This window comes from Dipodomys merriami, unplaced genomic scaffold (genome assembly GCF_024711535.1).
Source record: "Dipodomys merriami isolate MVZ:Mamm:240054 unplaced genomic scaffold, mDipMer1.0.p SCAF_12, whole genome shotgun sequence".
NCBI lineage: Eukaryota > Metazoa > Chordata > Mammalia > Rodentia > Heteromyidae > Dipodomys > Dipodomys merriami.
In genome coordinates, this window is record NW_027202493.1 from 18,772,002 (window position 1) to 18,799,803 (window position 27,802).

Consider the following 27,802-nt stretch of genomic DNA (forward strand, 5'->3'; position numbering starts at 1 on the left):
GATTGTGACCCTTTAGTCATTTGTTTAATAACCCACTTACATAACACCTGTTATTTAACTCATATTATGTACAGCTTGTATTTCTCGATAATAACCCCCACCCTCAAACCAACATAGATATACACACCCAGTCAATATGCATGAGTGCTGACTGACATCACTTCCAAAGCTGCTCGCTATGCATATAACAGAGATGGTACAAAATAAAGTAGAAGCATCCTGTAACATAGGGCATCTACTTCTGATAAGATGATTAACAGCTTGTTACTGAAAAATAATAAACTAAGATTAAAAAATGTTGATTAGAAGTACAAAAAACTGGGCTGGGAAGATGGCTCAGTGGTAGAGTGCTTGCCTTACATGCCTGAGGCCCTGGGTTCGATTCCTCAGCACCACATAAGCAAAATGAAAAAAGCTGGAAGTGGCGCTGTGGCTCAAGTGGTAGAGTGCTAGCCTTGAGCTGAAGAGCTGAGGGACAGCGCCCAGGCCCAGAGTTCAGCCCACAACTGGACCCCCCCCCCAAAAAAAAAAAAACGAAGTACAAAAAACTTATTAAATGAAAGATAATTCTGTACGAATTTAAAATAAATTCACTTTCTATTTTCAAGGTTGTGTGTGTGTTCATGTGTGCTGGTGCTAAGGCTAGAACTCAGGGCCCGGGCACTATCTCTTAGCTTTTTCACTCAAGGCTAGCACTCTACCACTTGAGCATACCTCCACTTCTGGTTTTTTTGGCAGTTAACTGGAGATAAGAGTCTCAGATTTTCCTGCCTCAGCTGGCCTTAAAACCACAATCCTCAGATCTCAGCCTCCTGAGCAGCTAGGATTGCAGGTACAAGCCACTAGTACCTCGTTTTATCTTTTTTAAGTGTTTGACATGTGTACTAATTTACATAATCTGGAGCTGTTTTGGAAGTGAGCAACTTCCTGGGGCTATTGGGAGGTAGGGTAATTATGAAAAAGAGAATACCTCAGTTTTCTTCACAAAAGACTTCCATGTGTAGTGATAAGTTAAGAATCCCCAAAGGTACTTCTTTAGACAATTAAAGGTATGTTTATCGCCCACTAAAAGATATACTAATTGTTTATCTCATTCCTTTAGTTAAGTAGTCAATAATATTGCTGCATTATAACAGCAAAAGGCAGTCTATAGATAGTAGTTAAAACCACACACACATACAACAAACATAAATATGTAGATAAAAGTGAAAAACTGAATAATGTGGGTTATTTATTTTTACATTCCATAGGGCAATGGATTAACCTGCAGAGAACTTTGGTTACTTTCAAATAAAAATTCATCAGTCATTTTTCATTGTAAGTCCTACAATGATTTAACTCCTCATTCCATCCCCAAATGCCATAGTGAAATGATATTCAGCAAATTCTAGATGACTGCTTTGCTCCACTTGAAAAAGTGACCTGTGATTATGAAGAATCGATTTCTGTGTGCAAAAAACAATCTGCAGTTGTAGGCGTCCAAAAAAGGACATGCTCATGACCCACCAAGAACGGGCCTGGAGTCTCTCAACCCCTGGGTCAGACCGGAAGCTGCTCAAGCCAGTCATGCTGGACACTGCATCTTCACAAATTGGAATGCATGAGCAGTAGGCTGGATGCGCGCTCACCAACCTATACAAGGGTCTGGGCAGTCCCGCAGGTAAGTTTCATATTGACCTTTGGTAACGTCAATCAAGGTTGTAAACGCTGTCAGCTGAAAGATAAAAGTTGTTTTTAAAGAACTTTTCAATTCTAAGGTATCATTCTGTCCCTCAAGAATTTGCTTTATAAAATTATTTATATATTAAACAACTACATACTAATAATATATGACATAGTCTACTGATATTTTATAATCATATTAAGACATCCAACATCGGTCAACAATATATTAATAGCTTTGGGATAATCCCTGTTTCTTTTTTTTTTTTTGTGGGTCCCGTCATGGGGCCTGAACTCTGGGCCTGGGCACTGTACCTCAGCTCTTCAGACTTGAGCCACAGTACCACTTCCGGCTTTTTTTCTTTTTGCTTATGTGGTGCTGAGGAATCGAACCCAGGGTCTCAAGCATGCAAGGCAAGCGCTCTACCACTGAGCCATCTTCCCAGGCCCTCCCTGTTTGTTTACAAGAGGTTACTCCTAAGCAGTACACTGCCTCACAACCATAAAGCTGCACTTAACCCTACTCAATGTATAACTGGCAGTCATATGAAGCCTAAGGATTATATTGTGTTGAAAGAGGTTACTGTTGGCTCTCTCTCCCCTCACAGCAGTTCTAACACAATGATGAAACTGGCAGTTCCACACTGAAAGCACACAACTACACTCACACAAGGATTGTGCAGAGCATGTAAAGCATCTATGTGAGCACACACAGGGCTGGTATGGGCAACAGGAGCACACTATGGCAGGTTAGTGAACTGAAGGAAGCCTTTTCTACAGGAGCTAAGTACTGATCCAGATCTCACAGGGGAGAAGGACTTCCAGCAGGTATGCTTTACAGATTATGAGGCAGAAGGTATAATGAAAAAGAAGAGACAGGAATGAGATAGTAGAAGGGGGGTATATGCAGAATGCACAAAGACTATTAGCAAATGGGGTAATCACAAAGCTGTGTTTCTCACTTACAATGTGGGGACAAAATAAAGGGACATGAAAGAGCCACGGGAAATCCTACCTTGTCAACATACACAGCATAGTGATCCTGACAGACAGGGAAAAGTAAGGGGTACAATGCTACACATAACCTAAATATCTTTATTTAGGTTATATCTGCTTATATGTAAAGCTTGAAACAACACTGGCTGATTTGGGGCTGGGAAGGTGGCTCAGTGGTAGAGCGCTTGCCTTGCATGTGTAAGGCCCTGGGTTCAATTCCTCAGTACCACATAGGCAAAAAGAAAAAAGCCGGAAGTGGCGCTGTGGCTCAAGTGGTAGAGCGCTAGCCTTGAGCTGAAGAGCTGAGGGACAGCGCCCAGGCCCAGAGTTCAGGCCCCACAACACACACACAAAAAAAACACTGGCTGATTTGGACATTAAGCCATAACAACTTTATCATGTTTTGAAAGTTATGGTTTCAGCCACACAAAATACCTATTTTAAAAATATTCTGAAATATGTTCATCCTTAAGCTGAATATCATTTCTAAGCTCAAAATGATCTAAGATAACAGGAGAAGACAAAAAAACAGAATCAGATTCTTTCCCTGAAAGGAAATATATATGTGTATATATACATATTTGTATATATAAATACCTTGTTGAGAACAGGCTTTGTTGACAGGACATCATATAAAGTTGCAAATGACAGGTTCTAGGACATAAAAACAGTTTCCTTGAGTAAGTTAAAGAGAGCTGTCAGCAGCGTCCATCCATACAAATGGGTCATTAGCCACTGAAACATCTTTCAGTCCCCTTCCCTAAAGGAATTTCCTTTATACACTGCTAAAACAGTTAATGCTTCTAATGCATTTTCCTTTTCTTCTTTTTTTCAATTCTAACCTGTTATTTAACTTCACAGATGAAAGCTAGCATTAGAGTAATAAAAGGGACACTACAGCAAAATTTTGTACACAGTGGCTTACAACTATAATCCTAGCTATTCAGGATGCTGAGATCTGAGTAGCATGGTTCAAAACCAGCATAGACAGGATAGTCTATGAGACTCATTTCTACCAAAAAAGCTGGAAGTGCAGCTATGGCTCAAGTGGTAGAATGCTAGCCTTGAGCAAAAAAGCTCAGGGACAGTGCCTAGACCCTGAGTTCAAGAAAATAAAGGCTAGAGGCATGGCTCAAGTGGAAGAGTGCCTGGTAACAAAACCAAGGATTACAGTTGTAATCCTATCTACTCTGGAGGCTGAGATCTAAGATCATGGTTCAAAGCCAGCCTGGGCAGAAAAGAGACTCTTGTCTCCAATTAACTACCAAAAAGCTGGAAGTGGAGCTGTAGCTAAAGTGGTAAAGTGCTAGCCTTGAGCAAAAGGGTTTATGGACAGTGCCCAGGCACTGAGTTCAAGCCCCCCCACCCCCCAAGGAAAAAAACCTCCAAAACCAAAAACACCCACAAAACCTCAGTGAGGACTGTCTAGAGATACTGAATAATGTGGGGGTTTTGTTGTTTTTTGTTGGTTGTGTGGCTTGAATTCTGGGCCTGGGCGTGGTCCCTGAGCTTTTCAGCTCAAAGTGAGTGCTCTACCAACATAAGCCACAGTGCCACTTCTAGTTTTCTGATGGTTAATTAGAGATAAGAGTCTCACAGACTTTCCTGCTGGCTTTGAATGGCAATCTCAGATCTCAGCCTCCTGAGTAGCTAGGATTACAGGCGTGAACCACTGGCGCCCAGCTATGTTTATTTTTTGAAGGCCAAAGAATGTCAGTACTAGTTCCTAAAGGAGACAGTTTCTTTTACATATTACAATGCAAAATACCTCTTGGGTTGTGCGGTTTAGACACATCTGTGTAGGTGTTCTGCGATCATCAAGGAAGAAGGGGCTTTTCCATCGGTCATAATTTGTTTGTACCAGATACCATCTACCCTGTTTAGGATTGAGTCTGTATTAAAAAAAGGAGGGAGGGAGGGAGGGAGGGAGGGAGGGAGGGAGGGAGGGAGGGAGAGAGAGAGAGAGAGAGAGAGAGAGAGAGGAGAGAGGAGAGAGAGAGAGAGAGAGAGAGGAGGAGAGAGAGAGAGGAGAGATTTATTCTAAGTCTTCATGTCTTAAATCTTACATATGTCAGTCTGTGCTTTCTTTTCTTTTTCTTTTTTTTCTTTTTTTTTGTTATTGGTTCTGGGGCCTGAACTCTGGGCTTGGGCGCTGTCCCTCAGCTCTTCAACTCAAGGCTAGCGCTCTACCACTTGAGCCACAATACCACTTATGGCTTTTTCTGTTTATGTGGTACTGAGGAATTGAACCCAGGGCCTCATGTATGCAAGGCAAGTACTCTACCATCGAGCCACCTTCCCAGCCCTCAGTCTGGGCTTTTATTTATACCTTTTTGCCTTAACAAATGTACTTACTCAAATACATCCAAAGAGTCTTTTCTTTCTCGTGTAATCACACAACCCTCCCCAGACTGGTTGCCTCCGAGGATAAGATATGCTGGGGCCAATATCTTAGTTTTAGTCAATATATTCTTGGCTTCTTCATAACTACAGGATTAAAAGAAAAAAGTAAGCATTTTAGATGACTTGGAATGTAAATGTCTTAGTGTTGTCGAAACTAAAGTAAGTGTCTATAGCATTTTTATCAAAACCATGGTGAACAGCATTTCCAGTAGGAACAATCTTAGGCTACTAAGATATAAGGGAGGGGTCTCAGCAGGTTCCTCATCTGAGGGAGAAATAAAACGACCTCAAAGAGAGGATCCTCCTGCCTTATTGTCTACGCCTGTCCCTCAACAGACAAAACAATCACAGTATATAAAACTGAGAAAATACAAAGCAACCTTGAAAATTAGAGCTCTTAAAAATTTAAGTGATGACTTGAAGAATAACTCTGAATCACTGAATAACTCTGAATCATTGGGAAGTATTAAATCTTGAATCAAGGCCAACTTGTTCTAAGTCATTTGGATGTGGTGGGAACTGAAGGAAAGCAGTTTTGCAAATGTAAGATTCCTGCATCACAGAAGACTTCAACATGTTGGTGTCTTCCAATATCTCTTTAACACTTGTAAATAATTTATTGTTCATGCTACAAGGGCATGCAATACACACAAAGAGTAATTGCCTGTGTGTGTCAACAATTCACCTAACAAATTCTGTAACAGTTCCTCTATGGGTATTAACTTGGGGCTTATATCCTAGAGTAAGTAATTTAAAATAAATGGCATATCTGATAATAAGGCAGTAAACCACTTCACCTTGTACTATTTTCCAGAACTGATCTTGTCATAAACCCTATCCACGTGGCATCTTTCCTTCCCAGAATCCATTCTAGGATACCTGGAAGAGATCACACACATAATAGTGTCACAGGACCTGGACATAGTGAGACTTCTCTTAACTACAAAACACAGTCCAACCATCCTCTTATAAAGGCTGTGGACCTTTCACCTCTGAACAGACTACTCACCCAGATAACCGCCATTCATACTGAAACGTTCATTTAGTGTAAGACTAAATAGTCCCTGAGAAAAGACAAAGCAACATAGTCAGAATTGTCAACTATTCTCTTTAAGGCCTTCCCTCCAGAATTACAATGTGGTATATCAGAACGGGTAAGGAACACTTTAAAGAACAAGACTTTTTTTTGGGGGGTCCGGTCGTGGGGCCTGAACTCTGGTCCTGGGTGCTGTCCCTCAGCTCTTCAGCTCAAGGCTAGCGCTCTACCACTTGAGTCATAGCGCCACTTCCGGATTTTTTTTTCTTTTTGCTTATGTGGTGCTGGGGAATCAAACCCAGGACCTCAGGCATGCAAGGCAAGCGCTCCACCACTGAGCCACCTTCCCAGCCCAAGAACAAGACTTTTTTTTGAGTTCAAAGATTTTCACATCTATAAGTTGGATGGGTTATTACTGTTGACACTTTTTGGACAGGAAACAGAAGAACAGAAAATTCACATATGACTGGCCTATTGAGCAGGAGACAGAGGCTGGATCCCAGATGCTAACTCTCAGCGCCTGACTGCTGACCACACTCAAACCAGGCTAAGCATTTCATTTATATGCATGCTGATGAAGTGACAAGATGTACAGGGGATGGAATGGGGCTTCCTATTCTTTTCAGGTCCTCATTTTCTTGGACTCAACCCTTCCCCGTGTAAAAGCAGGACTCCATACAGTTCATAGAAGTATGTAACAACAAATTCCTTACTGGTTTGAATCCTGTCAACATGCCCACATAGCCAGCAAAGCTTGTAGCCTTGAAAACGGTTTTATTGTTTCTTTGGAAGTCCAAATTCACTGTTAAAGGTTTTAGTTCCTCTGTTACGACCCAGGTATTATTATTTATATTCCACCTAGAAGACAAATTTTGGTGATATTTAAGAACAGTTGAAGATGAAGAGGAACGTTAAGCATTATCATAGGTGTTTTATCTGCATAACCACAGGTGATTGAGCCTAATAAGACCTTTACACTATTAAGTTTGTTATGGTTTGGCTCTGAAATGTCTCAAAAAATCATTATGTGTGAAAGGATGGGTCTGAAATGTAGCCATGTTGAGAGGTGGGGTTTGGAGGAAGGGGTTGGATCCTGAGGGCCCTAGTAGCATCATAATTTGATGAGTTATTGGGAAATGACAGAAACTTAGGGGAGGGGGCTTCGTAGTTAAAGGGAGAAGATCCTGAAATACATGCCTTTGGGAGTTATAGCTGGTCCTGGGCAGCTTTGTCCACCAGCTTCCATGGCCATGAAGTGTGCAGTCTCTACTACACACTTCCACAGAATGATGACCTGCCTTCACCAGTTTTAAAAGCAGCTGATCGTGGGCTGAAAACTCTCAGCCATGTGCCAATATAAACCTTTCCTCATTTAAAATTGTTCCCATCGATATTTTTGTCACAGCTATGTGCAGATGACTCATACAGGGTAGTTTATCTTGTTTTCAGAATACAAATCTGAGGCTGAAAGAAATCGAGTAACTCTCCCCATGCCACACTGACTATATAGATAATGGGCCCCATATTCTAATGTAGGTCTTTATTACAAACTTATTTATTTCAGGAAGGTCTAGAAGAGAAATAGAGAACAATGTTTCTTTTCCTTCTAAGAAATAAGTAATGTATTCATCTGTAGCTTTCAAGAGTGGTCCTGATTTCTATTCCCGAGGTGCAACTTATTAGAATCAAACTTTCTTTTTTTTTTTCACTGCATTTAAATTTTTTTTATTATTTAAGTAGTAGAATCAAACCTTCAGTTTACAAAGGGGTGGGAAGGGGAAACAAAGGAGGAGGCTACAATGCTTGATAAGAAATGTACTCATCTTGCCCATGTAATTGTAACTCCTCTGAACAGTATTTTCACAATAAAAAAAAAACTTTCAGTTTACAGAAAACATGCCTTGATACAAAAAAAATCCAGTCATGTTCACTTACGGCCATATAGTGGGCATGGAATTGGACTATCTTTTCATCAAGGTAATACAATCTGTATTTCTTATGGAATAACGTTATTAAGTAACGCTTACCCAAGAAACACTCCAAAGTCCATGTTTCTTCCATGTAGAAGATGACCTATTCAGAAGGTAATCAGAAGAGACACATGTCACAGTTAAGGGAGTACTCAGATTTCCAATCACAGCTGGACACTTAAGCAGCTTGACAGCATAAGAGTAAACTGGAATCACTGCACATCACCAAGATACTCCAACAACTGAGGGTACAGAGATCTAGTTAAGACCAGAATATGGGGGCTGGGAAGGTGGCTCAGTGGTAGAGCGCTTGCCTTGCATGCATGAAGTCCTGGGTTCGATTCCTCAGCACCACATAATCAAAAAGAAAAAAGCTGGAAGTAGCGCTGTGGCTCAAGTGGTAGAGCGCCAGCCTTGAGCTGATAAGCTGAGGGACAGCGCCCAGGTCCAGAGTTCAGGCCCCACGATTGGACCCCCCCCCCAAAAAAAAAGACCAGAATATGATTAAAAGGACAGGGCCTTTCTTGGACCAACTTTGACATAGTTCTATCAGGGAGGGCAAAGATATCTTCGCCCCAATGAATATGGCTTACTCATAGCTTCCTCCTGTAACTAATTTTGAGGATTAGATGTGGGCAAACTTTATACCCAGAGTATAGATCAAAAGTAAGGGTAAATTGGGCAAGCTATCTTATGATTTGGACTCTGTAGACTAGCCAGGATAATGTAGGAATAGGAGACTGCTATACATAGGGATCCCTGGCTTAACATGGTGGGAGGATATTTGTAATTAGCCTCCAGCAAAACTCATGTCATTGCATGCAGAGCCATGTCCTTTTCCTCCTGTCTACTACATAATGCAGATGATCATAGGCAGACTATGAGCCAAGTAACATTTCTAGTCTCAAACACTTCTTGCCATTTTCTCCATGTTTGAATTATACTTTGGTAGGAAGTGGAGGGGTTATAAGACTAGTTTTCAGTATACTTACAGCATTTACTAATATATAGAGGTATATGGAACATATACAGAATAAGCCTGGATGTGAAGTGGTAGGGTTTTTTTTTGTGTGTTTGTGTGCCAGTACTGTGGCTTAAACTCAGGGCCTGGGCACTGTTATTTGGCTTTTCCATATAAGATTGGTGTTGGTGCTCTACCATTTGAGCCACAGCTCTACTTCTAACTTTTGGTGATTAATTCCACTTTGGGGGGGAAAAAACAAACTTTTTAAGAAAGCTTTTTCTTTTATGTCTTACTGTGCACTACCCACCCTTCTTTAGCATATATTACCTTCTTTGTCTTCTGTTATTATTGATGTACACATAGTAAAAAGTTCATAGAAAATATTGAATGAAATTATCTCTCCTGTGAGGAAGCAGAGGGGAAAGATTTGTTAATATATAGAGCCATGACAACAAAACTGTTTTTGGTAGTTCTGGGGTTCAGCAGTCAAGGCTGCACTCATAAACCTCACTCAATAACCTCACTCACAAAGTCTGCCAATGATCAAAACCCAAATCCTGAAAAATGTTTTTAGAAAAGTATCTTCACTGTGTGTGTGTGTATGTGTGTATGTGTGTGTGTGTGGCCACGCATGTTTCTGTGTGTGTCAGTGTCACAAGCCAACCTCAGTGTGCCTGAATATCTGACAGGTGCCAGCACCTCTCACCTACTCAGACTCTACTGATGACAATAAACAAGTTCTCAAAGGCACAGAAAATTGAGTGAACTAACATCTATGCTATGCACAAAACGATCAGCAATTTTGTTTATTTTAAGCTTTTTGGGAATAATTTAAATATGAAAATTTATCTATCTCTGGTGTACTGCGAGTTGCCAAGGAAAGCTACTATAGAATATTTCATCTTTAATTGTTTTTTTTTTTTGCCGGTCCTGGGGCTTGAACTCTGGGCCTGGGAGTTATCCCTGAGCTTCTTTTGCTCAAGGCTAGTTCTCTACTACTTGAACTACAGTTCCACTTTGAGCTTTTTGTGAATAGTTTATTGGAGATCTCAGTCTCACAGATTTTCCTCCCTGGGCTGGCTTCAAACTACGATTAGATCTTAACCTCCTGAGTAGCTAAGATTAAGGTGTAAGCTACCAGTGCCTGGCTTTTAAAATATTTTTACAAAACTGTATAATACTAACTCAGCATTAATTTTTTCTTGAACTCAAAGGACTTATATTCTTGTTCAGTTTTCTTTTTCTAAAACTTTTCATTATTTTGTGCTGGTATTGGGGCTTAAATTCAGGGGCCTCCCGTTCTCCCTTGGTTTTTTTCCTCTCATGCTAGTGCTCTACTACTTGAGCCATTATCTCCATTTTTGGCTGTTAACTGGAGATAAAAGACTCACAGACTTTTCTGCCTAGGCAGGCTTTGAACCTTGATCCTCAAATCTCAGCCTCTTGAGTAGCTAGGAACACAAGTGTGAGCCAATAGCACTTTGCCTTTGCTTGGGTTTCTTTTCTTGAGCCATACCAAGTTATGAGAGTTCTTTACATAATGAAAGAATTAAAAACTTATTTTTCATGTAGACTGCAGATATGTTCCTATTGTATCAAACTGTTCATTAGAAAGCAAAAAAATAAGCAAAAATCAATCCATCTTTGTGAGAAATAATTTTTCAATTGACTCTTTTGTAAAAGCAAAGTACTACTGCCTGTAATAAAAATAATAATTCTACTGCTTTGGCAGCTTAAAATAAAAATTTTGGAGTAATGAAAAACCTTTTTCAATGGATGTTATAAATTACGAGCTGAAACTTTAAGAATAGTTTTCAAAAAAATTAAAAATTAAGGATATCTCAGCCTTCTGAATAGCTAGGATTACAGGCATGAGCCACTGGTGCTCAGCAGCATTATTTATTATTAAGATCTTTATACTTTGCTGTATGTATATCTTTCTTCAATACAAATATGTTAAAAGTGTTTTATCAAGTGTTCTAAATGTTGCAAAGTATACTTTACCTAAAGGTATTTCAGTCACATCTGCAATCCCCCTCATTTCCTCTTCAAAAGGGCCAGGAAGGTTACCTAGTAGACCAGGCTGAAAAACAGATTAACAATTGTTTTCTCTAAAAGAATGCTTTGAGATCTGGTTCATTGATATTTGTCCTACATATTGCTGTCACAATAGGTAATAAGAATTCTTTTCTAAAGTCCTAGTGTGGGTTGTATGAGATTATCCAGGTGGACTGATTCTAGTTCTTGCTCTCTCTAGAGACTGAGGAAAGATCAAAGAAGAAAATACAATCTGATAGTCACAGGTGTCTACATAGGGGCTTAAGACTAAACATTACACAATTGATCTTGATTTAAGATGCATTAATTGCACTGTTAGCAAATGACAGACAGACAAGCAAGCTTCAATGGTGGACATCATACTTTTATTCTCAACTACAACTATTCACAAACATTTAGATTCCAATTTAGGTTCATGCCCTCTTGCTGAGACAATGTGATAAAAGTTCACAAATCCTATTTTTCACTAATTTGTTATGATCTCACTAAGCATATTATTTTTTTCCCTAGGAGCCATTTCTTAAGTCTTCCACTGGTTGTAACTAAGTTAAAAAGATGAGAGATGGAGTCTTCCCGAATAACTAAGAGGAAAATTAAATTGTTTGGTGACTGCCTACAAAAAACAAATACTGAGTTTCTGGAGCTGGAAAGGTGGCTCAGTGGTAGAGTGCTTGCCTTGCATGCATGAGGCCCTGGGTTCGATTCCTCAGCACCACATAAGCAAAAAGAAAAAAATCCGGAAGTGGCGCTGTGGCTCAAGCGGTAGAGCGCTAGCCTTGAGCTGAAGAGCTGAGGGACAGCGCCCAGGCCCAGAGTTCAGGCCCCATGACCGGACAAACAAACAAACGAACAAAAAAAAAAACTGAGTTTCAAGGGTCACACACTGAGGGGACTCCATCTCCACAGAATACAGGGCTTGGATGAGTGAGTCATTTGGTCATTCTAGAGAAATCTGATTTCTGAGATACTTAGGCAAAATACCTAGGTAGTAGTGAATCAACATTTTTTTAGTTTTTGCTCTTTTTTTTTTTGTGATATGAATCAAAGCAACCAAGGTTTTCCATAAGCACAACACTATACTGCTAAACTATGCCCCCAGCAAAAGTCAATAGTGTCCTTACAAACCTAAGTATAAGGGCAAGAAATTCTATGCTCCCTGGTGAAATATGAAGATTTGTCCACTGCTCTGTAAAAAAGTCCATACATTGAAGAGCAGTTAACTGCCAAAATTTTTCCATGCTTTATGCCTTGTTACTCTAATATTACTAACCCAAGAATTTAAATCCTTCCAAAGTCCAAAGAGATATAAAAATGTCCAAAGTTCTTGAGAAGAGGTTGCTGAATCATTTCTTTAAATAAGTCCCAAGCACCTTTGGAACTTTGTGTATATATGTATGAGTGTGTGTGCTTAAACTTCATCATAGGAAATTATTTCTTACCAACTTATGATCCACCATCTCCATAATTTTTCCACTTGGCACAAATGCATTTACTACATTCTTCAGGGAATTCACTAATATCTTTATCTGGAAAAATAAAATACTTAAATACATAAAAGACTGCTAAGATTTAAGAATAATATATACATTATGAAAACAGATTTTTTAACTTACCCATATATGGCTAAATCAAACAGTAAACATCATTTGAAAATATTTTCAATTAATATTTTAACACAATTTTATCTTTAAAATGGAATTTGCTTCTTAAAGAGAGATGATATAGAGTGAAGAAAACAGAAGCAAAAATTTACTAAAAAGAGTAAGAAGTTACCTCTACCATCAACACTGATTCATGACAGAAAAGTATTTAAGCATACATATAAACTAATTCATGAAAAATTCTTTTAAAAATACAGTTATATTCATTAAAGTCAAAAAGAAAACATTGGGAATCACTACATACCTTTGGTGCCTTGTCTGACACTAAATCATGCCATCTTTTGTAGGGTGGTAAGTCAAGATTTATGGTGTACCATGAAACCGGCCCTCTATAGCTGTAACGAGAGGCATATCATCTTGAAATGCTGAAACAGTTTTCTGAAGGAGTTAATGACCTCTATAAGGACATATTACACACATATTCTTAATAACAATATAGAAATTGGTTACTCCGACCAAAACTTGCAAACAAAGTACTCTCCAATGCTTCTGCCCTCTGTATTGTTGCACATACAGTAATCTTGGAATAGAATTAGACCTTCTGAGCCAGATGCAGTAGTGCCTGGCCTGTAATTCTAGCACTTAGGATTACAGGAGACCTTGTAATTCTGGCACTTAGTGAGACCTTGTTCCAAAAAGCCAAAAAGGCAGCTGGGTGCTGGAGGTTCACACTTGGTATCCTAGATACTCTAAAGGCTGAGATCTGAGGATCATGGTTCAAAGAGAGCCTAGGCAGGAAAAACCATGAGACTCTTTACTTCGAATTAGCCAGCAAAAAGCCAGAGGTAGATGTGGCTCAAGTAGTAGAATGATAGCCTTGAGCAAAAAAGCTAAGGGACAGCACCTTGCTATAAGTTCAAATACCTCACTAAATAAATAAATAAAATAAATAATAAAATTATGCATCCAGAATCCAGAAAGTTATTATGACTTGATGATACACAAAAGAATCAACCATGGCTCAAGAGCTACATGATCTAAATACTGCTGATGGAAAACACTCTTTATTTTATTGTTGTTCCTAAATACCTGTAAAGATTTAGCCCAATCTTACAATTAGTTTTCTAGTTTCAGAATTCTCCCTTAGTCTAACACTAATGTCAAAACACTACCTCTAGTGATAGACAATGAGGTCACCTCTGAAGCTCCAAAGTGACAAGTTAGCTTCCCAAGTTAGTTCCCAAGTTAGTTTCAAACTACCTTTATAATTCTCTGAGGCAAACTATTCTTCCCCTGTATATTATTTCTCTCTTCTCAATCCTCCATATTAAGTCTAAGCCAAAGTAGTCTTCTCTCATATCTATTCTCCGACTTCCTACTCTTTAACTTATAAACAGTAATTTGCACTTTGAGGATATAGCAAGGGCCACTCCCACATGTCTGCTGAGTGAACTCTGCAACAACTACTGTCACTACTGGAACATCATTTTCTGGTACTTTTTACCAAACTGAAATTACTTTTAAGGATGGAGCATTCAGTTATTGATCAACTTTTTTTTTTTTTTTTTTTGGGTCCGGTCGTGGGGCCTGAACTCTGGGCCTGGGTGTTGAGCTCTTCAGCTCAAGGCTAGTGCTCTACCACTGGAGCCACAGCGCCACTTCCGGCTTTTTTCTTTTTGCTTATGTGGTGCTGAGGAATCGAACCCAGGGCCTCATGCATGCAAGGCAAGCGCTCTACCACTGAGCCACCTTCCCAGCCCTTATTGATCAACTTAAGGTTACACCTAAACATAGCTATTATCCGATCCCTTATTGCTCTGTTCCAGAGAAAAGCAGCGGACATGCTGTTCTGTGTTGCAATGTTATCAGGCTCTTAAATGCATATGTTATCTAAACTTTTGCTATAACAGGAGATAGGTTATTTCCTAAACATAATTTTCTGTGTAACTGAATACTTCTGTTACTTCTCTAATTAATGCTGCTGAACCTGGGGATCTGGTTCATGTATGAAGTTTTATGAAATTATTAACCAGCAGCAGCTGTGATTTAGACAGCAATGACAAAGACACTCAATTTTGGGCATATACATTTAAACAAAATCACAATGCATAAATGTTATTATTTTTTAAACATTTTTAGACTGGGTGCCAGTGGCTCATGCCTGTAATCCAAGCTACTCAGGAGGCTGAGATCTGAGGATTGTGGTTCAAAGCTAGCCTGGACAAGAAAGTCTGTGAGACACTTATCTCCCCTTTTTTGTTTTTGTTTTTGTTTCTGTTTTGTCTTTGTGTTTTTTAGTTGGTCATGGGACTTCAACTCTGGGCCTGTGTGCTGTCACTGTGCTCTTCTGCTCAAGGCGAGTGTTCTACCACTTGAGCCACAGTGCCACTTCCAGTTTTCTAGAGATTTATTGGAGATAAAGAGTCTCACAGACTTTCCTACTGACTGAACCACGATCCTCAGATCTCAGCCTCCAGAGTAGCTAGGATTACAGGTGTGAGCCAGCAGTGCCTGGCTCTTATCTCCTATTTAATCACAGAAAAAGCCAAAGTGGCTCTGTGGCTCAAGTGATAGAGTAATAGCCTAGAGCAAAAGGAGCTCAGGGACAGCACCCAGGCCCAGAGTTCAAGTCCTAGGATGGGGGGAAAATTTCAGGTTCTCTAGTTGCTTTTCTTATCTACATGATACTTAAATCTTAGAAAACAGCTCTTCATCACACCAAGCTGTTTCTTTTGTGTATGTGTATGTGTGTGTCCGGTTGTGGGGCCTGAACTCTGGGCCTGGGCGCTGTCTCTCAGCTCTTCAGCTCAAGGCTAGCGCTCTACCACTTGAGCCACAGCACCACTTCCGGCTTTTTTCTTTTTGCTTATGTGTGCTGAGGAATCGAACCCAGGACCTCAGGCGTGCAAGGCAAGCCCTCTACCACTGAGCTACCTTCCCAGCCCCACACCAAGCTATTTCTGATTAATCATAATTTCACATACAAAATTCTGTCCCACAGTTCAACCATCTACTGCCTCTGTTATAGGTAGATAGTCCAGCTCTCCATCCATCCACGCATGCATTTGGATATCCAGGTGCAGCAATAATGACACACTTGGGGCTATGCATATTGCTGACACTGCCATAAGAAATGTATTCCATGAGCCGGAAATGTAACTCAGTGGTAGAATGCTTGCCTAGTATGCATGAAGCCCTGGGTTCCATTCCTCAGTACCACATAAACAGAAGAAGCCTGAAGTGATGTTGTTGCTCAAGTGGTAGAGTGCTAGCCTTGAGCAAAAGAAGCTCAGGGACAGTGTCCAGGCCCTGAGCTCAAGCCCCAGGAATGGCAAAACAACAGCAGCAACAACAACAACAACAACACACACACACACACACACACACACACACATATACAACTTAGCAGAACTGATGCTCAATCAACAACAATCACCTTAGTATGTTTTCCCACTTTTCCCCACAGAATTAAAATAATTTCATTACTTTTGAGATTTAGCACATTGTTATATCCAGATCATCATAAGTCATACTGTCTGAATCCACATGGCTTTTCAAGTGGCTTGCAAACTATTTCAAGTGACAACACACACATGTGCAAATAAGAGAGCATTAAGTGCCCAGTGAGCAGTAGAAAAGAAATGCTTAATGGAACTCAGATGGACACAAGAATGGTGTGTGGCTCTCACTTCCTGCATCTCTGCGCTGATGTGACTGGTCAGGCTAGATGAACAGGTGTCCCTTTCCTCCCTCACAGTTGCCCGAGCAAGTCACTAAAATTTGTGTAGCTGAATGAAAAGGATGAAGTCATAGGGCCAGAAAGCCTGCTTGTCATCCAAAGGGACAGGAATGCTGCCTGGTCTGCCAGATCTCAGATCCACACAGACACAGTACAGAAAGACTGGAGGATTTTGGTACAGGAAAACAGGATGCTGACAAGAAGAAATCTAGTGGAAATATGAAGGCAAGGGGGGAAGTATACATGCACATGAAATCAATGTCAGCTGTGCATATATTTCAGTGTATAGACAGATGCACACATAGGGAGACACACAGGCACCGACACACACAAACACACATAGAGCAATATAGAATCAGTTCAGTTCCCAACCAGGGAAGGTTGATAGTTTGTAGGGCAATTAACTCACAGGCACAAGCAAAGTACACATTAAAAAGGAGCATAAATAAAGGCTTCAATGTTGAAAGTATTTATTAAATGTTCAGTTACTTGAGGGCAGGGAGACCATCCAAGAGACAATAAGGCAGCAAAGGCCAACATGGCACTAGAGGTAAAAGAAAGGAAGACGTTAGATCAGGCTATTAAGGAGCAAACAAGCTGGAAGATACACTGGCTTCAGGACAGCAACAAAACTAGTTAGCTTGAAAGATTTAAATGAAGGTGAGTAAACTAAAATAATTTGGAGAACAGGGGTGTTATATCATGTTGTAATCCCAGCTACTTAGAAGGTGAGAAACAAGATCTTTTTGGCTCAGGCCAAAACCACCACCACCACCAGCAACAAAAAGCAGGTTAGGAAGACCCCATTTCAACAAACAAGCCAGCTAGCTGGTTAATAGCTCTAATGTCAGCTATAGGCAGCCATAGTAGGATTTTTATCTGAGACCAGTCCTAGGTTTGAAAAGTATTTGAAAAATAATCCAAAGCACAAAGGGCTGGAGGCATGACTAAAGTAGTAAAGCGCTTGTCCAACAAGCTCAAGGCCCTGAGTTCCACTTCAATACTTAAAAAAAAAGAAAAGCATTTGGATTATTACAGTTTCATTCAGTCAATCACTCATGACTGGTAATCAATATAGTATGGTTTCCTACTTCACAGAGAACAATTACACATCCAGGTCATCATTTCAATCATATTCTCTGAGTCTACATGGCACCCAAGGTGGCTCAGAAACTAGTTCAGGTGCATAACACCCACGTATACAAACAAGACAGCAGAAACTAAGCAATGAGCACAGAAAAGAAATGCTACATGGAGACAGGGCAGAAATCTGGGATCCAATGAGCCAGGGACAGAATCTATTTAGAATGTCTACCTCAAAAGACAGCAGTATAACATATGTAAATTAGAAATGTTATAAAAACTGAAAACCTTTGTTGGGTACAGGTGGCTCATGCCTATAATCCTACCTATTGCGATGGCTGAGGTCTGAGGATCAGAGTTTGAAGCTGGCCCGGGCAGAAAAGTCCATGAAACTCTTTTTCCCCCTAGTCCCAGGCTTGACTGAGGAGCCTTGGCATTATCTGTGAGTTTTTTGCTAAAGGCTAGCACCTTACCAACTGAGCCACCTCCATCTTTTTGGTAGTTAATTGGGGGCTCTGGGGCTTGAAATCAGGGTATTTATGCCCTCACTTGGCTTTTCACTCAAGTCTGGTGCTCTACCAATTGAGTCATACCTCCAGTTCCAAGAAATGAACATATTAACCATGGATTTTTTATTTTCAATTTGTTCAAGATCTGAGACAAATTCATAAAAAACAAACCTAAGGAAGTCAATCTTTGGCTCAGGCTGGAAATTACTATTTAAGTAATTATTCACTACAATTATTTTTGTGGAGTATACCACATTAAAAAACTCAAAAACCTCTGCACAGGTCTGAGTTTTGATTATCTGATGTTTACTCACGTTGGTCCAGAAGGAGGATAAGTTGATTTTTGACAGTCTTCTGTCCACTAAAAAAATAAAGAAAATGAAAAGGTTCAGAAATCATGAATGTTTGCTAACTTAATAGGCAACTGGCAAAAACAATTATAGTTTGTGAAGATAAAAATCATCCTTTTACACCATTTCAGTACCTTCTCTTTTTGAGACAAAGTCTCTCTTAGATAGCCCAGGTAGTGGTAATCCTCCTACCCTAACATCCTGAGTGCTGGGATTATAGATGGATTATAGATGCCAGGTGTCCAATACCTTTTTAAGATAAAAGCCTTTCCAGTCAGAAAACCTCTAAAATCTGAAATCACTGAGGTCTCAATTCAATTTGCACAAGTGCAAAAGGGAAATGTAAATATAAGAAAGGAGATGTAAAATGTTCCTCTTAGACAGCTAATTTACTACCAAAAGTAAATGACTTGATAGGATTCATTATTACTAAATGTCTTAGTCTAATTTGATTGCAGCTTTGTGCTGAGATTTGCATCTCAAACCACCTTTTCAGGATATGGGGCACAGGGCTACTTATAACCTGCCTAAAAGGTAAACTCACCTACCACTCCCAGCGGTCAGAGCCACCTGCAAGCACTACCACGGCCACGCCATGCACAGGCTGTGTTCTCTACATGAAATGCCCACTTGGTGAACTTTAGGTTCTAACTTCTAAAATCTACTTCAAATATTTTTTTATTAATAAGTTTTTTTGTGTAAAAATACTGTACAGAGGGGTTACCATTACACGAGCAAGGTAATGAGTACATTTGCCTCTTCCTTTGTTTCCCCTTATTATCCCTGCCCTCCCATCTCCATGACTACTCAAATATTTTTTTATTTAAAAAAAAAAAAGGGTATTTGGGACTTGAACTCAGGGCCTGGGCACTGTCTCTGAGCTTTTTTGCTCAAGGTAGCACTCCACCACTTGAGCCACAGTTCTTTTTCTGGCTTTTTGGTTTTCACTGAAGATAAGAGTCTCACAGCCTTTGCTGCCTATGCTAGCTTAGAACTGTGATCCTTAGATCTTAGCTCTGTGAGTAGCTAGGATTATAAACATGAGCCACCTGCACCCAGCTCAAACATCTTCTTCTTTTTTTTCTTTTTTTGTGGTCTTCACCTAGCTATTGAGAAGGCTGAGATTTGTAGGATCACTGTACAAGGCCAGCCTCAGCAGAAAAGCTCATTACATAACATCTCTAAAATTATCAGGAAAAGTGCAGGGCCTACGGTGTGGCTAAAATGGTAGAGCATCAACTAAGCAAGCATGAGGACCTGCATTTGAACACTAATACCATAAAAAAAACCCTCAAAGTTCACCAACTTATGGTTCTTTTATTACTGTCTGTAGAAGGTGTACATGTTTATCTTTTCTTGAATCCCAGAACTATAAAAATGTTTAAAAAATAATAATCTACAATATGATAAATATAGGGAAGACTTGGAACTGCAATCGGGGCTCTGAAATTATATCTGTTGCACTTTGTGTCAGAAAAGAGATCTTAAAGCTTGTTTAACTTTTTTTATTTATTTATTTATTTATTTATTTATTTTTTTGCCAGTCATGGGGCCCAAACTCTGGGCCTGGGCACTGTCCCTCAGCTCTTCAGCTCAAGGCTAGTGCTCTACCACTTGAGCCACAGCGCCACTTCCAGCTTTTTTCTGCTTATGTGGTGCTGAGGAATTGAACCCAGGGTCTCATGCATGCAAGGCAAGCACTCTACCACTGAGCCACCTTCCCAGCCCCAGCTTGTTTAACTTTTGATAACAAGGTAAGTATATAAAATACTTTCACATTAGTTGTGATTTGAACAGTATCATAAAAGTGATTCTACAAGGATATACTTCTATCGTGTAACTTTGTTTCGTAATTTGAGGCTGAATTAATAATAAATAATAGCAAAGTTGTTGCAAAAGCTAATATACATAGCCATTCATAAGCAAGGTGCCAATGGCTCATACTCATGATTGTCTAATACAAGTCACATCCATAAGAAAACGCTACTTTGTACACACTAAGAGTTAGTCTAAGGGAAAGGGCTGGAGTCAAAAAAACAGGCAGATGATTCTTTTTCATAAACCTGTTCATATTACTTTTCTTTAACCATGGACACATATGAAATTTGCAACACTGATTTTTCTAATTGTATGATGTTATTTACATTCTATAAAGGATTTTCAGAGGGGTTTCTGGCATTATTTATTTTTTGTTGGTTGTGGAGCTTGAACTCAGGACTTGGGTGCTGTCGCTGACCTCTTTTTGCTCAAGGCTAGTCCTCTACCACTTTGAGTCACAGCTTTATTCTGGTTTTTGAATGGATAATTGGAGATAAGAGTCACCTGGGGACTTTTCTGCCTGAGCTGGCTTCAAATCGTGATCCTCAGATCTCAGCCTCCAGAGTAGCTAGGATTGCAGGTATGAGCCAATGGTGCCAACCTCTGGGCATTATTCTTAAAGGTGTTATGCTATTAATAAGCAAAATTATTTTAAAATAGTAAATGAATTACCTCAATGGAGGACATATTGTTTTACATTAATTATTCCCTATTTGGTACATTTGAGGAGGGATACCAAAAAAATTGCATCTTACTCAAGGAAATCTTAAAATACAAACAGGAATTTTCAAAACATCATATATTGAAAAGGGTACTATTTTTTAAACTTTATAAATGAAATTTTATACAAATTCATGTAATATAAAATTCTTCTAAATATCAGAAGTTTTGGTTAGTCTAAAACACAATTTGTCTCTCAAAATCCAAATTTTGTCCTTTTACTCTATTTGAAGGTAACAGGAATTTCATGATCCTATTCAAGATACCACGGTGGGCTCCACTGGTGCTTTGTAGGTTATAGAGTTGGTGACAGAATTCAGAGTCCAACACTTCACCGGCTTCTTTCCACAGCAAAAGCAACAAAACCAAAGCTTCAATTTGGTTAATAGAGTCTTCTTCACTTAGTTTAGGGGTTTGATGATCATTAGAATCAATTTAGCAAATTAGTGAAATGCAGAGGGTCCCTTCCTAGTAATGGTTATCTTTGCATGTCCTTGGATCCAAAGCTAAAATAAACATCAAATTACAGATACAATTCTTACTAGGCAACTGTGTGAAAAGTTGAAAGTGCTCTGTCAAGTTTTAGGAGAGAGATTAAGCTGCCCCAGAATTAAGAGCTAAAGAGCAATATGGCCAGCAAAACCTGTGGGAGGGTGATAACTATGATAATCTTAACTGCAATACGCTAAGAATAAAAAAGTAGATGTAAGTGAAAATAAGTAAGGTAGGCACTAATGCTGAAGTCACTTAAACCGAATACTAGCACAGTGCCAAGAAAATTACACCCTTAATGTGTTAGCCAAGGTGAACACAGTTTCAAGGATTACAATGAACTAATTTGCAATTTAAAGTTTACCAGCCTCAAATTTAAGAGTACATGGTTATAATAATAGACAACCTTATCAAGGTAGATACAAATTTTAATAGATGATAGGCCAAGGCTATAAACAGATGAATAGGTAGAGATAGTATGCAATTTGCTTGGTCTACTGTTACCTTATCACTGGGAGAAAAAAAAATTAAAATTTAAAACACACACCATACACACACACACACACACACACACACACACACACACACACACGTCTTGCATCTTCCTTTGCATTGTTTTGTGAGGGCAAAAGGAAATAATAAAATCTAGAAAATGGTTTTTAAGGATTTTCTGAGTCAGTAAATTCTCTGATTATTATAGTTATTTAATCAGGAATTAAAGCTCTTTGAAATTAATCAGTCTTTATTTCCAAAAATGAATTAAAAAGCAATTGAATATAACATATTTAGGAAAATAACAATTATATGCATGAAAATTATATGTATAAAAAGGCAAGAATGAAATCCAATTTTTAAAGCTTGCAGAACATTTAAAAAAGGGCCAACAGGAGGATTAAAACAGAAAGAATTAATATGATCAAAGTACATTATATGGATGTAAGGACACATCACAAACTGCTTACTTTGTGCAATTAATGTATGCAAATAGAAGTTTGAAAATAAAGTGAAAATTGTTTCACTGGTGACTCAATGAATGCTCCACATCTAAAATAAATAAATAAAATAAATGCCATAATTTTCTCACCTCCTTAAAATATTTTAGGGAGAATCTGAATGAACTGTATGTTTCTAATAATATAGGGATTTTTGTTATTGTTGTTTTTGTGCTAATCTTGGGGCTTGAACTCAGGGCCTGGGTGCTGTCTCTGTTTTCTTCCTCAAGGTTAGCACTCTATCATGTGAGCCACAGCTCCATTTCTGGCGGTTTTGGTGATTAACTGGAGATAGAGTTAGGGAGTTTCTGCTGGCTTCCAACTTCAGTCCTTAGATCTCAGCCTCCTGAGTAGCTAGGATTACAGGTACGACCTGCCTGCAGCTTGGCCACAATTTTTTTGTCTTTAAAAATTATCCTTGAGTAGTTCTACCAAGAAGTTACCATTTAACAAAGCAGTTTATGAATTCAATGCATCTTGATCAATGTTACGCCTTTCAACACTCTTACCCATCCTTCCCTTACCCACTCCTAATAATGTAATTTTTAAAATCCTTATGTACTTGTTATATCCACATGCTGGGGAAAAAAAAGAAAGAAAATGGGAGATGATTTAAAGAAAGTATAGAGCCGGGTGCTGGAGCCTCGTGCCTGTAATCCTACCTATTCAGGACATTAAGATCTGAGAATCATGGTTCAAAGCCAGACTGGGCAGTAAGACTCTTATTTCCAATAAACTACTCAAAAACAAAAACAAAAACAAAAAGGCTGGAAGTGGTGCTGTGGCTCAAGTGGTTGAGTGCTAGCCTTGAGTACTAAGAGACTCAGGGACAGGGCCTGGGCCCAGGCCCAGAGTTCAATCCCCAGGACTGGGAAAAAAAAAAAAGTAAAGTATATAGCTTACAGTAGTTTTACTATGGAAAAGGAAAGGTGAACAATTCTAGTAATTGTGTGTGTGTGTGTGTATGTGTGTGTGTGTGTGTGTGAGATGCTGGAACAAATCCAGGGCTTATGCAAGCTAAGCAAGTGCTCTACCACTGACCTGTATCTCCAGCCACATTTATGAATAGGACCATATTTCTTGCAAATGTAATTCAAATGAGCCTGTTTTCATGTCTTTTGGGCTTGAATTAGAGAGTATTAAACTGCTAATATTTAAGAGAAATATTACAGCTCTCTGTAAGTGCTGAGGCTTCGTCTACCTTGTTGACTGAGCCATTTCTAACCTTTACATAGAGTCTGACACTTGATGGCAACAGTATTAGTTGATAGTGCGTTCTTTCCTGTGGAGTAGCAGGAGAAAGCCCACACAGTGTAACAGAGGGGAATCCAGTGTTAGTGAGATATATTTGTTTTCTGAAACTCTGCCTAATTTTTTTTTTTTGGGGGGGGTCTGGTCGTGGGGCCTGAACTCTGGGCCTGGGCGCTGTCCCTCAGCTCTTCAGCTCAAGGCTAGCGCTCTACCATTTGAGCCACAGCGCCGCTTCCGGCTTTTTTCCTTTTTTCTTATGTGGTGCTGGGGAATCGAACCCAGGGCCTCATGCATGCAAGGCAAGCACTCTACCACTGAGCCACCTTCCCAGCCCCTTGTTTTCTGAAACTCTGAAAATCAGTGCTGAAGCTGATTTAATGGCTATCCTCAACAGTTCATTTCAACAGTTCAGTACTCAGCCATTATGTTTCACTGTAGTCTTAGGTAATCTACTCAAAGGCACTAAAAGCTGCTTTTGCTGAAGAGCACTGAGTGACTCTTTGCTTGGGGCTCGCGAATTAAGAGAAAGATAAATAATGAGCCCCCAGTTTGCATCTGAGATCTTGAGTTATTCTTTCCTACAGACACTTTGCAATCACCCTGGGCTCCAGGAAGGACAGGATTTACCTATAAGCATCCCAGACTGGCAATGCCTTCCACCTTACTATAATGGGGCAAAAACTGAAACTGTCCCAAAGGAAGAGAACAGTGAAAGGCTCAGGAAAGATGACTGATCAGGAAATAGTGACTAACTTGTTCAAATGATAAATGGTTACTTCTCCAGATTCCCTTGATAGACAACACTGAGATAATGGTCAGCCAGGCCATACTGCTGACTGAGAACATTTAATCATGATTCATGTATCTCTCTATACCCTCAGTTCTTCTTGGTCTGTAAAACAAAAAGCTCACGCCTGTACCCCAAAGATGGACTGAAATGCGGTCTTCTTATAGCTGCCCTATTCATATAACAAACCATCTTTCTCTGCCCTCTTCATGTCTCTTTATTTGGCGTGTAAGGCAAGGAACCACCAGACCCGACATACAGAATACTTACATTTTGGGCCTGGGGTTTAAAACACCAGTTTGTAGATTTTTTTTAAAATAATTTATTTATTTATTTTTTTTGTCGGTCGTGGGGCTTGAACTCTGGGCCTGGGCGTCCCTCAGCTCTTCAGCTCAAGGCGAGCGCTCTACCACTTGAGGTACAGTGCCACCAGTTTGTAGATTTTTTTGTTTTGTTTTTCGTCAGTTGTGGGGCTTGAACTCTGGGCCTGGGTGCTATCCCTCAGCTCTCTACCACTTGAGCCATAGCACCACTACCAGTTTTCTGGTAGTTTATTGGAGATAAGAGTCTCATGGACTTTCCTGCACAGGCTGGCTCTAAACAGCGATGCTCAGATCTCAGCCTCCTGAGCAGCTAGGATTACAGATGTGAGCCACCAATGCCTGGCTAAAACACCAGTTTTTACCAATACTCTTCAAGCTGAGATAATCAACAATCTTCATCTGTCAAACTGAATAGCTACTTCACATCTTCATACAACTCAACTTGTCCGCCATCTCCTCCCTGGGTGTCCTGTCAACACTTACTCTTATTTGATCTGATGCTTTAGCTTTGCCAACTTCCTCTTGCTCTGACACAAACAAGTTCAAGTCATGTGGCCTTTGTCCAGTTTTCTTTCTAAATCTTCCTAGGACATAATGTGTGACAAAAACTGACACATTACTTCCTGATCCTCATCTAATTCTTTCTTCTTCTATTCTGCCTTCTGATTTTCTTTGGAAACATCTACTTCTCTTCATGCTACTAGTGTTTTAATGCCCACTGTTCTCTTTCAAATCCTTTCCTCATATCAACCAATACCTATTTTTGTTCCCCTCTAATCCAAATTATTTTTTCTTTTTATGTGGTCATTACTAAAAAAATCCCCCACAGAATAGCTTCTTCTTTTCTTTTTCTTTTAGGATAAATTCCTGAACTGCTCACAAGACCTAAAGAACCCTGGATGATAACATCCAGGCTCTTTCTCCAGACTCTTCTCAGGGTCAACACCATCTCTTAAATGACACTTTATAAATTTATAATTCAGGAAGACTTAAGTTATATGCATATTGGGAAAAGCCTCCAAAACAAAAACATACAAACAAAACTCCACAGATACTCCAAATCAAATGAGTTATTTCAAGCTGGTCCTCATTATTAATGTTTTAACAAAGTTGTAGTGTTGTGCATATCTTCCCTCAAGGCAGAGGTGGGAGGATCTCTACTTCAAGGCCAGAAGAGGCAGTAAGAACCTTTCTCGAAAACAAAATAAATACATAAAGGATAAAGGTGTGGCTTAAGTGGTAAAGCCCTTGTCTAGCACACATGGAGCCTTGGGTTGGGTCCACCATAAAAGAAGAAAAAAAAAAGTTGCTTTGCAGTTATTTTGTTTACCATGAACTACAAACAATTTATAGTGATTCAAGTCACTAGACTTCCATGTAGTAGGTGCTAAGGTTTTTCTGAACAGATTTTCTGTAAAAATCTCTAAAAAAAAATTCACAGAGATTTTAAGGGAGTTGTCAGTGGGGAAGCAAAACAAGAGAGGATGAATGAGGATGAACACAGTGGATAAATTGAGAGGTGAGCTTGGTTGGGAAATTCTACAATGAAACATCCTGCTGGCTGTATTACTCATGCAAGCTAGTTTTGAAAATGGGAAGAATTATCAACTGGGCCTTAAAATCTTCTGCCAAAGAGATTTAAAAATACGACAAACCTAACATCTACTTCTGCCATTATTTAAAATGTTAATACTAAAAAAAAGGAAGCCAAAAAGGTCCAAATTCTGTAACAAGTATTGTCATTCCTCCCCCTTACTGTTCCAATTCAGCTCGACTTTTTTTCACCTTATACTCTAGAAGTTTGAACTCAAGGCCTCAAACACGCAGGGCAGAGATATTACTACACCTCCAGCCAGATACAGATTCTATTTTTTTTTTTTTTTGATGTGCCAGACCTTGAGCTTGCTCAAGGCTGAAACTCTACCACTTGGGTCATAGCTCCACTTCCCATTTTTTGGTGGTTAATCAGAAGAAAACGATCAGGGTCTGGACTGGCTTCCAACTGCTACCTTCAGACCTCAACCTCCTGAGTAGTTGGGATAGGTACAACTGTAAGTCACCAACCACCAGCCTCCGAGATCACAATTTCTAATGGCTGAATGATAACTCTCCTGTAATGAACTGATGTTCAAAGTAGCTGGCCTTTCTGGAACATTTAAGAGGAAACTGCAGCTTGCTTCCACTTTCAATACCCTAAGCTCCCGGGCGTCATCCACATCTAGCCGAAGGGTAGATGCAGGTCCCGTCTGTAAAGAAATGAGTAGAGCGCTTGCACGAGGCCCTGGGTTCGATTCCTCAGCACCCCTTAAGCAGAAAAACCCGGAAGTGGCGCTGTGGCTCAGGTGGTAGAGGAGCGGAGGGACAGCGCTGCGCTCGGTGACACGCTTTCTCCAAAGAGCCACAGGCCAGGCGTTCCCAGGACGGGCGTGGGCGCCGCCGCCAGCGCCCCAGGCCTTCCCAGGCCCGGCTCCCACACGGGCGGCTTCCAGGTGAGAACTCACCCGGAATTCCGTCTTCTCCGCTCCAGAGTCCCGGAGCCGGGAACTGGGAATCCAGAAACTTCCCCTCCGTCCCGCCGCGGCGCCGACCACTCCCGGCCGTTCCCAGGCGTCCAGGAGTTCCCGTCCCGAGCGAGCCGGGACCGAGCTCGCCGAGCGGCGCCGCGTCCCCCACCCTCGCCCGCCGCACCTGCACCCCGAGCCCCGCCTGCACCTGCGCCCCCCCATCTGCAGCCCGGCTCGAGCTCACCCACCGGGGGCACTTGCTGCGCCACGGCGCAGGTGACAGCTGCGGCACACAGCCAGGAGAGGAGACAGCGGCGGCCCGTCATCGTCCCAGCCGCCCCGAGGAGCTCCCGCTAGCGCCGCGGCCTCAGACAGCACTCCGGCCCCGAGCAGGCCGCGCCCCCCGCAGCCACGTGACTCGGGAGCCGGGCCGTACCAAGTCTAGATGGAGGACCTGGGTGCGGGGGGACTCGAAGCGGGAGGAGAGGCGTGTCCGGGAAAGTGTCAGGGGAAGGGCGAAGGACTCGCCGGCTTCCCCCTGGAG

At 40.5% G+C, this 27,802-nt stretch overlaps 1 protein-coding gene across 1 annotated transcript; it reads right to left on the minus strand.

Moving 5' to 3' along the window:
* Window positions 1-1,200: 1,200 nt before the first annotated feature.
* On the minus strand, window positions 1,201-27,638 carry Asah1 (N-acylsphingosine amidohydrolase 1). Its single transcript, XM_070016339.1, has 14 exons — window positions 27,507-27,638; window positions 18,336-18,382; window positions 12,995-13,085; window positions 12,529-12,615; window positions 11,036-11,114; window positions 9,359-9,433; window positions 8,125-8,170; window positions 6,811-6,955; window positions 6,071-6,125; window positions 5,859-5,940; window positions 5,014-5,145; window positions 4,427-4,550; window positions 3,256-3,312; window positions 1,201-1,714 (listed from the first exon to the last, which is right to left on the minus strand). The coding sequence occupies exons 1-14, from the start codon at window positions 27,582-27,584 to the stop codon at window positions 1,625-1,627; spliced, it is 1,188 nt and encodes a 395-aa protein (XP_069872440.1). The 5' UTR covers window positions 27,585-27,638; the 3' UTR covers window positions 1,201-1,624.
* Between the last annotated feature and the right edge of the window lie 164 nt (window positions 27,639-27,802).